At 30.1% G+C, this 10,540-nt stretch overlaps 2 protein-coding genes across 2 annotated transcripts; both read left to right on the forward strand.

Moving 5' to 3' along the window:
- The first annotated feature begins 946 nt into the window (after positions 1-946).
- Positions 947-2,800, forward strand: LOC113863077 (pectate lyase-like). Its single transcript, XM_027496487.1, has 3 exons — positions 947-1,149; positions 1,287-1,944; positions 2,333-2,800. Exons 1-3 carry the CDS (start codon positions 953-955, stop codon positions 2,798-2,800), a joined length of 1,323 nt encoding a protein of 440 aa, XP_027352288.1. The 5' UTR covers positions 947-952.
- A 3,968-nt stretch (positions 2,801-6,768) lies between these two features.
- LOC113862524 (AP2-like ethylene-responsive transcription factor At1g16060) lies at positions 6,769-9,584 on the forward strand. The gene is made up of 7 exons (XM_027495605.1): positions 6,769-6,986; positions 7,102-7,184; positions 8,162-8,250; positions 8,341-8,414; positions 8,641-8,691; positions 8,783-8,859; positions 9,013-9,584. The coding sequence occupies exons 1-7, from the start codon at positions 6,769-6,771 to the stop codon at positions 9,582-9,584; spliced, it is 1,164 nt and encodes a 387-aa protein (XP_027351406.1).
- The last annotated feature ends 956 nt before the right edge of the window (positions 9,585-10,540 follow it).

Genomic DNA, 10,540 nt, shown 5'->3' on the forward strand with positions numbered 1-10,540 from the left:
GAACATACATTTATACTTAGAACAATTTGTAAATATATATACTAAGCGAGTGTTTGAAACAAATATAATTCGCAATATAATAAAGAAAAAGAAAAAAAATCTTAATAAAATACATTTATAAACCAACATACATAATGGATTTGGATTCTCTCGAGTTTTAGCGGAAATTGAATATCCAGTTTTATTTTTGTTTAAACGAAATAGATTTATTTAAATGAAAATGTAGAAAATAACAAAATTTTTTATATAAAATTAATTTAGCGAATTTTTATAGATCCATGTTGAGAAAGTAAAACTAAATGTATGGCCAAACTTGTGCAAATTGAGAAATTGCTATTCACTTTGGACAATATTAAAGCAAAGAAATCAGTGACGAGTAAATAGGTGTATTCACTTGGACATTATAGAAGCAAAGAAATTATTCACAAGTTGATAGTAATGAGCTGGTGTTGCCTAAGTGGACGCGTTACCTTTTCCACCCAAATTGGTAGCTTAGCCTGAAACAGTACTTATCTTAACCAAGTCTGAATGAAAGTAAAAAGGCCTACAAATGGAACGGTTATCCACTCTATTCGCTCCTAACTTCTATTTTAGTAATAGTAGTTTAGATGAGTTGGGTTTCAAATACTTGTCACTCCTAAATTTAGAAATAGAATTTTCAGCCTTCAAGGATTGCCATCATTATTTAAGCATACGCACATTTTGCTTCTTCCTAAATAACCCACACCAAGCACTGTGCTGCGGGCCTAAATTTTACCTTGGGTTTTTTAGGTATTGGCTTGCTAAGGTCTCCCCTTTTGTGTCCTTAAAGGTTCATTAGTCCCAAGACCTTGGCCATCCTTACCTTCTAAAACCAAGAAAAACCAAAAGAAGGACTTTCAATCTCAAGCAAAACCAGCAAAATCATACAAAAAAAAAAGAAAAAAGCAAAACAATAAACATCGGAAAAATAATGGCAGTAAGTGCAAGTAAGGTTGGCTTTATCTTCTTGGTTGCTTTTGCCATTACTATTCCATGCCTTGAGGCTGGCATTGCTGAGTATGACGACTTTCTGAAAACACAAGCTAATTCGGCCCGTGAAATCGCTCTCCAGTCCTTCGTGCCCAACCCTGAAAATGTTACAACCGAGCTCAATATACACGTTAACATGTACTGAATTAACATTATTAACTCTTTTCTAGATTTGATTATTAGTTAGATTGCAAGATTCTAATACTTTGTGTGCATGAAATTTCTTTTATTGCACTAGGGACTGCGATTCTCAAAAACATCTTTTATTGATGCAGGGCATTGGAGGAGGCATCAAACAGCAACAGGAGGGAACTATCGGAAAAATTCAAGGGAAAATGCATAGCCACAAACCCAATTGATCGTTGTTGGAGGTGTAGGAAAAACTGGGCCAAAAACCGCTTTAAATTAGCTAAATGTGGCAAAGGTTTTGGAAGAAGGGCCACCGGAGGATTCGGTGGGCAAATCTATGTTGTCACCGATAACTCCGATGAAGATGTGATTAACCCTAAACCTGGGACTCTTAGGTATGGTGCCACCCGAGAGGGACCATTGTGGATCATATTTGCACATAGCATGGTCATTAAATTGAAGCAGGAATTGATGGTGTCATCCCACAAGACTATTGATGGTCGTGGTGCCAATGTTATAATTAAGGATGGTGGTGGCATTACCTTGCAATTTGTTAATAATGTCATTATTCATGGCATTCGCATTAAAAATATCAAGTCTTTGGATGGAGGTATTATTAGGGACTCTTGGAACCACATTGGACTAAGAACAAGGAGTGATGGAGATGCCATTTCCATTTTTGGTTCTTCCAACATTTGGATTGATCACATTTCCCTCTCTGATTCTGCCGATGGTCTTGTCGACGTTATCCAGGGTTCTACTGCTATCACCATCTCTAATTGCCACTTGACCAAACATAACGACGTAATTTGTTTATATTCTCCCTTTCACATTTACCCTTTGTTTTGCCCAATAATTCACAGGTTAATACAATATTTATTTAGACAAAACTTAAGTACAATATAATATTACTCATATTGCTTTTTCAATTCAGATTAACATTTTATCTAAGAAAATATTGTTATTTTATCAAGATATAAAATATTAATTTTGAAAGTAGAACAATTATTTAAATTTTGTTATATTAAAGAGCAGTAGTAACGTTTTTTATTGTTAATTAAAATTTATTACTTTGAGACTAACATCATTTTATGAATCTCAATCAACAGTCGAAAAATATATTCAAAACTGTATTAATGATGTCCCTTAATAAATATATGAACACTAATTTGGTGAATAAATGTGTATACAGGTGATGCTGTTTGGAGCTAGCGATACATACGATCCTGACAAGATTATGCAGATTACAGTGGCATTCAACCATTTTGGGCAGGGACTGATCCAGAGAATGCCCAGATGCAGATGGGGCTTCTTCCATGTGTTGAACAATGACTACACTCACTGGCAGATGTATGCAATTGGTGGAAGCTCAGGACCAACAATTCTTAGTCAAGGAAATCGTTTCATTGCACCCAACAATGATGCTGCCAAGTTAGTCACACACAGGGACTATGCAGGACCTGAAGTGTGGGGAAAATGGCAATGGAGATCAGATAATGACTTGTTCATGAATGGAGCAAAGTTTATCGAGTCCGGAACACCTATTGGTAAATTACCATTCAACAAAGGGTTCTTAATGAAACCAAGACCTGGATCTCAAGCCAGTAGGCTAACAAAGTATGCTGGTGCCCTCAATTGCAGGGTAGGTAGGCCTTGCTAGGAACTTTTTTTTTGCTTTCTCATATATATATATATTTACTCATAAAGGAAACAACATAACTTGATAATGAATATAGGGAAATCCTCTAGGATGTTTGGTATGTTCTCATGGTTTAGAGGATGTCTTCAACGATGTTGTAGCAATTATTTCTTTTTGCTTAGGGGAAAAATGTAGATGGGGTGCATTGGTGCTTGTCATGAAGAAATAAGATGGGATAGGAATTGAAAAACAAAAATTACAACTCGATTGAATAACATTTTTCTGTTTGTATTTTCACTCATCTTCCTCTCTTTATTAGAATTAAATTTAAGCGTAATACTGTAAATTTTTTTATAATGTTGCTTAATTATAATTAAATTTTATATAAACAATATGTACGGATATTCAATATTACATTTTACTATATAAATATTAAAATAAAACTTTATTTTTAATTAAAAATATGTTAACGAATGAAATGCTCAGTGGTAGGACGAGATTATACCCACGAATTAATGACGACAAGCGAATACAACTTCATTCTTGATTTTCATCATTCCTTACTTTTTTTAAGTTTTATATTTGTTTAATAAAATGTTGACATGCGATTTAGAGAATTTTGGTACTAAATGTTTGCGAACAAAGTAACACTCCACGTTAAGTGGAATGGAATCTGTCCATCTTTTTATTTATTTATTTATAAAGTTTTTTAATAACTTTATTAAATTTAATTTTTAAGATTAAATTTACATAAATATTGATAATAAATTTTTATTAAAACACAAGATGACAAACTTTATTATGTCAATATTGATAACTTTATTATTTTAAAGTATTTAAACTCTGTTTTAAGAGTTAAGATTGACAAAATTATTTTTTTAATATGTCTAAGAATATATAATAACAATTAATAAATATAATAAAATTTATTAAAAATTATAACAATTGATTTTATCAATGAATTAAATTTTGTGATATTTTTTTAATTTTAAATAAAAATATACCGTTCACTCCATTCCTTACATTGTTATTTGATTTTTTTAAACATGTGTCTAATAGTACATAATAAAAAATTCATAAATATATTTTTTATTAAAAATAATATTAAATGTTATTAATACTTTGTATTATATAATATTTTATGATTTTAACACAAATTCTTTTCATGTATTTTTGGACATATGAAAATCATTTGTTATTTTTGCTTTTTAGTTTTTTTAAAAAAAAATTATTTTATATTTTTAAGATTTATTTATTTTTACTTGTACCCTTATTTACTGATTACAAATGCATTTTAATTTTAATTTAACTTGCCCAAAAAAATTATTAATTTAACTGATCACTTCATATTCTCACCTGTTTTTTCTTCTCTTTTGCATTCACTCTCAATCTCTCTTAAAATTTTAATGAAGAATTAATAAATAACATGATTAAAGGTATGTATTATTTTCTGTAGTTTTTTTAAGTCAAAATGTGATATTATATACATCAGCTATAAACTTCTCAATCTATGTAGAGGGACTATGTATTTTTTTTTCTGTAGTTTTTTTTTTCATTTCATATGGGATGTTGTAAAAAATTTTAGCAGTAGTTTTTATAAAATACTTCATAATTTTTATGAAGTATTTATTATTATTTTTATTTGTCTCTAATAAATACAGTTGGTGAAAATATAAATTAAAATTACCAAAAGTGAATTTTGATAGTGAAATTAATTCAGTTTAATGATATTAAAAGTAAAACTATTAATAATATTTTTAAAATTAAGAAAATTAAAATTTAACTATTTTTATTAATTTGTGTTATTTAGTTGAAAGTTTCTTATAAAGAAATTAGAAAAGAAGCACTTTTTATTGCGTGTCATTTAACACGTGTTAGAAAATCATTTAACTAAATAAAACAAATTAAGAAAATAGTCTTTAATTGCAACATTTTAAATTTATTCCCAAACTTTATTCTGATGTTTGTTATTAAAAAATTAAATATTTAAAAAGGATAAATATAATAAATATTTTAAAATTTCATAAAAAAACTTATATTAAAGATGTTTAAAAAATTTTAAAAATTTAAATAAATAATAATTGTATTTCTTTAGGAAATGAAGAAGAATATCATTAGTACCCAATTTCATCCACTGACATGTTAAATATGAAATTAATAATGTAAAGCTAGTTAAACATTAATTTGACAAGTTGGCTGTCTGGGAATTAACCACCAAATTACAAACGATCCATAAACTCTTTCAAAAATAGGCCAATGACATGTTGTCACATCCAGTAAATATTACTATACACAGTTAATTTTTTTTTTTTTTTATTTCATACACTAAAATCCATGTCTTAAAGCATGAGTTGAAAGGTCAATTTGCTTTTATATACTTACTTAATAAACCAGTCCGTCTTATTAGCAAATGCAAATAAAAGACATTTATAGAAATGTCAAGTTTTCAGCTCTTAATAAATCGAATTTAAATTAAATATATTATCAATATAATAAATTTTATACTTAATAATGTAAGTTATAATATTTAATAAATTTAACCTTTAATAAATTATCAAAATTATTAAATAATTTAATATTACATTATCACTCTTTTAATTGTTTTCTTTGACACTTAAGCATTTTTGTTTAATTCACTTTTTATAGTCATTTCATAAAATAAATAATTAATTAATATAAAATAATAAATAAGTGAAGTAATTAATATAATAAAGAAAGTATAATAAAATTCAATAACATTTTTTCTAAAACTTAAAGTATTAATTATTTACAAATTTGTGTAAAATATTAAACGTAATAAATAGTATATCGACAAGTTGAATGAATATTATGAGCTTTCTGGCATTGGAAACACCGTAAATTTTAGATAACGTGGGGTAAGCAAATTCTATCCCGCCCCAAAGAAAGATTCCAACTGGACAGTGATGAATCCAAGGAAAACACTATTTTGCTCATAAGCATTAACCTTTCAATTTATGTCGTTTTTTTTTTTAATTGCCTCAGAGAACATTCTGGATCTATCGTGTCAACCATGAGTCAAACTTGTTTTTTAAAACAAAAAGTAATTATTTTTGTTTTAAAAAGCATTGTTATTGTTTTAAATTAACTTATTTTAGAGAGTTGATTGGTTATTCTATTGCTCATCTTCCTAGCATTATGAAAAAACTAATAATCTGAAAACGAATTCCCCAACACGCATCAGTGAAAGTAAGGGAACGGGTAATTTAATTGGTTATTACTATTCACAACCATCTCAATTAGGTGCTTATTTTTACCATTATTACTGCATTTCATAATAAATTAGGATTTTGAGAATAATCAAGGCTTATTTTATTAAGTGAGATTCACGGTATAAATTAAACAACAATAAAAAACATAATGTAATAATTTCAATTCACCTAAACCTTTTACTATTTGGCAACCCTGGTAAAAAAAGAAGAAAAATTTTCAGTTAACTCTGATTGTTGTTAGCTTGAAGATACAGTATTGATTTACTATATATGCATTTATCGTGGTACAATAAAAGCGAATGGTATATATAACCAATCACATAGGGTTGACAATAAACTATGTGCACACACTTTTTTATTATAGTTGGTCAATGTGTTGGTTCATAGAAGAGTCCTAATATCAATGAAAGTGTGGGTATATGTGCATTTGAAATTTGGAACATCACTATCACTTTGGGAGAGGAGTGCTTATTATATGGGTATGGAGGGTTAGAATTCTAAAGAAGCAAATTCAAAACTCTTGGACTTTGAGCTGGCAATAGGACAACACATGGCTGTTCTTTAATTTCCCCGAAATTATCGTCCTCCTTGTTTGTAACATCAAATTTGTAGGTAACAAAAAATACAAAAACATAATAAGGCCAAATCAAGCATTCAAATTATAAGAACAATACATGCCTCACACACATTGCATCAGGTTAAGCAAAGTTGAGAAGCATAAGAAGTGTACATAACAGTTATAATATCACAACACAAGAAATGGCAACGATGAAAGAGAACGAAGTGAATCTTGGAAAGAGTAGAATGTCCATGGCAGAAGGTGAGTTCCAAGTAGCAAGGTGTGTCAAGAGAAGACGAAGAGAGGCTGCTGCAGAAAATAGTGGTGATCATAATCATCAGCAGCAGCTGCCACAAGTTGGTGAAAATTCTACAATCAACACTACAAAAAGAAGCTCAAAATTTCGTGGTGTTAGCAGGTCATACATGAAGGAATTTCCTTGTTGTATAGTTTCAAATCGACCTTGAGCATTATGAACTACTTATAATCTTAATTATGTTAAATTTGCTAATCCATATTGAAATCTAAAACAGACATAGATGGACGGGTCGATTTGAAGCTCACTTGTGGGACAAGCTCTCTTGGAACATAACACAAAAGAAGAAAGGAAAGCAAGGTAGAGTTCCATTTTGCTAACTTTTTCTTATGAGAAAGCTGTCAATCTGGTTCACTACGTTAATCTTTTAAAATGTTGTGATCATTATCATGTTAATATTTCAACGATTTTTGTTACTAAATTAGTTTTTTTTAAAGATTTAATTTCTTACTAAATTAGTTCTAAAATATTGAAAATATTACCATATTATTCTTAAAAGAGATTTGATTTGTTATATATCAAATTTATTTATTCAAAGATGGTTTCTTTTGCCACTTTAATATTTTATATGGGTTAATTTGGTGATAACATTTTGGAAGTAACGATTTAAATATTTGAAAGACTAATTTTGATAATCCAAATTTATAAAGAGTTAATGTGTTGATTCTTGTTATTTTGAAGGACTAAAGTGGAGGTTGTCTACATTTGGTTTTCTAAATTATTAGTACTACAGCATTAATTTTTTTAAAATTATACTAAGAAATTAAGCCCTCAAATTTAAATAATTATCACATTAGTTTTCTAAAATTTTTGTTACTATTTATTTCTTCAAAGATTTAAAATTTTATAATCATATTTAATTTGTCGCAATTAATTTCTTTAAAGATTTTTTTGCCACGGCTTTAGCCCTCCATAATGATTGATTTGGTGATGAAATCTTTGAAAGACTAATACAGTGACGATTTAAATTTTTATGATGGTTTAAATTTTTTTAAAAGACTAATTTTGGTAACTCAAATTTTCAAAGGACTAGATTCTTGTAATTTTAGAGGACTAAAGTGATGGTTATCCCTTTTTCTTGTTCATTTGATCCTCCTTGTAACACACTAACATCTTTTGATGTTTATCCTTTCCTTTTGGAACGTGTTCTGAAATTGGACATTGGGACTAGCAGTTTACCTTGGTGAGTAGTTAGCTTAGTTATGAAACCCAATATTTTGGTTTAATCACTTTGTTAGTCAATTATAAGATGACGAGTAATCTTTCAAATATCATAGGGGCTTATGATGAGGAAGAATCTGCTGCCAGAGCATATGATTTAGCTGCACTTAAATATTGGGGAACATCCACTTTCACCAATTTTCCGGTATGATAGTAATTACCTATGAAATAGTAACAATTCTATTTCTTTGCTTAGCTGCAGATGATTTATCTAATACTCCTAAACTTCAAACAGATATCAGATTATGAGAAAGAGGTAGAAATAATGCAGACTATGACCAAAGAGGAGTACTTGGCCACTTTAAGGAGGTAAATACTTGTCATTTCTTTCACATGGACCTTGATAATTATTAATATTGCAGGTACCTCCCTTCACTCCAGGTGCAGGGAAGTACTGTAGGTTTTTACCCTTATAAGAGATAGTAATAGCAGTGTTTGCAGTAGATAAAGTTGTACATATAACTTCACAATATAGGTTTATATATATATATATATATATATATATGACTTTTCTACTTTGAAATTGATTTTACAGAAAGAGCAGTGGCTTTTCAAGAGGGGTGTCAAAGTATAGGGGTGTTGCAAGGTGATATTCCTGATGAATACTACACTATAAGCTTTTGAATTGTTGCTTATCTATGAAGATGAGTCACTAATGCTTGGTGAACATTTTTCAGGCACCACCACAATGGTAGATGGGAAGCAAGGATAGGAAGGGTTTTTGGAAACAAATATCTCTATCTTGGCACCTACAGTAAGTTACATAAACCCTGCACAACCCATCATGGTGGGACACCAAAAAGACTAAAACATGAAATCACAAAAACACAAGCAAAACAAAGATATAGTCATCCTTCTTTCATTCAATCATTAATCTGTGAATAACATATCTTGTTGACCAACATAGGCACCCAAGAGGAAGCTGCACGTGCTTATGACATAGCAGCCATTGAGTACAGAGGGATTCATGCTGTAACAAACTTTGATTTGAGCACTTACATCAAATGGTTAAAGCCTGCAGGAACAAGCACCACAGAAACAAAACTTGAATCACAGGCAGCACTAGAATCTCAAACAGTTGCATCCCCATCTAACTATGCTCCAATAGAAGAGTCAAAATCTTTGACCCTTCACACCAGTTTTTTCAGTCCAGATACCATAAATTCCCCTGTAAAGCAAGAAAACTTTGGAAACAACGCCTACCAATTCTCGAGCAATAAGTCATCTTCTCCCACTGCTCTTGGCCTTCTTCTCCGCTCTTCGTTGTTTAGAGAATTGGTTGAAAAGAATTCAAATGTAGGCGGAGTCAGCGGAGATGAAGCTGATGGAGAAGTCACAAAGGATCAACAGGCACAACTAGCTAGTGATGATGATCTGGGTGGAATATTCTATGATAGCATTGGTGATATCCCATTTGTCTGCGATCCTAATAGATACAACTTGGAATTGGAAGAAAGAGACCTGCACTCAATATTTTGAACATAGATCTAATGTGTAGATTTTGTAACCGTAGTGTGAACTACTATAGAGGGCTTATTTTTTAAAATTTGTCTTGATCTCAGTTATTTTCAAGGACAAGAGAATAACTATACTTGTTAAAAGAACAGCCTTGATTATGTACATGGATACCATAGTTAACACGATCCTGTTTAACAGAAAGCAATTCCTTCATGATATATTTTTAAAAAAAATGGTTTGAAGTTGTGGTTTCAGTTGTTGTATTGGGGTGGTTGAAGGTTGATGCGGGCCAATAGTGGTTGATGCAACTCATAATCATGTATTTTCTTATTTAGCTGCGGCAATCACAATTGAGATGTATGTTTTTGGTGATTTATTCCCTCTACTCTCCACTTGATTAATTTCTTCTTATTAGTTGTGGTTTTCGGTGATTTATAATTATAGTTGTAATTGTCAATAATCACGTGCAAATCTCTAATAAGCTGTAATTTAGCCTGCCAGACAATTTTGGTGCAAGTATATGTGTTCTGTTATGCTAAGTCATGAATTGGCTTTTATGTTTGTAAATTTTGTAACAGAGATATACATGAATAATATATATGCTTTTAATTTGTGTAACTTAAGCATGCCTATCTTTTGATTGGCTATTCAATTTAGAAGCTGAAAATTAAACTTTTCCTATAGATATTGTTAAATCGAACTTCGTACAGTACATTTGTGGCAGTAGATGTTACAAGTGGCTTTAATATTGAAGAAGGATATATAATTGACAGAGTGCTATTCAGCTTATTCAAGCCTACTGCCTTTTACATTATTTTCTTTACTCACTTACTTGAACTCTTGCTGTTACCTTATGTATTGAGTTATCACTATACTTCAACAGAGAATTAGAGCATACTACATGCGATACTACGGAGGAAAAAAAGAATTTCAATATCGTAGTCTTCTAGTTAAAGAATTGCATTATATAAAGCAAA

The sequence above is a fragment of the Abrus precatorius genome, unplaced genomic scaffold (genome assembly GCF_003935025.1).
Source record: "Abrus precatorius isolate BTA unplaced genomic scaffold, Abrus_2018 Scaffold3, whole genome shotgun sequence".
In the NCBI taxonomy this organism is placed as follows: domain Eukaryota; kingdom Viridiplantae; phylum Streptophyta; class Magnoliopsida; order Fabales; family Fabaceae; genus Abrus; species Abrus precatorius.

Bases quoted from the DNA above. Each gene is read 5' to 3' on its own strand.
- LOC113862524 (XM_027495605.1), top strand. From the start codon at position 6,769: ATGGCAACGATGAAAGAGAACGAAGTGAATCTTGGAAAGAGTAGAATG. The intron at 6,987-7,101 runs GTCATACATGAA...AATCTAAAACAG, and splicing joins AAATTTCGTGGTGTTAGCAG to ACATAGATGGACGGGTCGAT. The intron at 8,692-8,782 runs GTGATATTCCTG...AACATTTTTCAG, and splicing joins AAGTATAGGGGTGTTGCAAG to GCACCACCACAATGGTAGAT.
- LOC113863077 (XM_027496487.1), top strand. From the start codon at position 953: ATGGCAGTAAGTGCAAGTAAGGTTGGCTTTATCTTCTTGGTTGCTTTT. The intron at 1,150-1,286 runs GTACTGAATTAA...TTATTGATGCAG, and splicing joins CTCAATATACACGTTAACAT to GGCATTGGAGGAGGCATCAA. The intron at 1,945-2,332 runs GTAATTTGTTTA...ATGTGTATACAG, and splicing joins ACTTGACCAAACATAACGAC to GTGATGCTGTTTGGAGCTAG.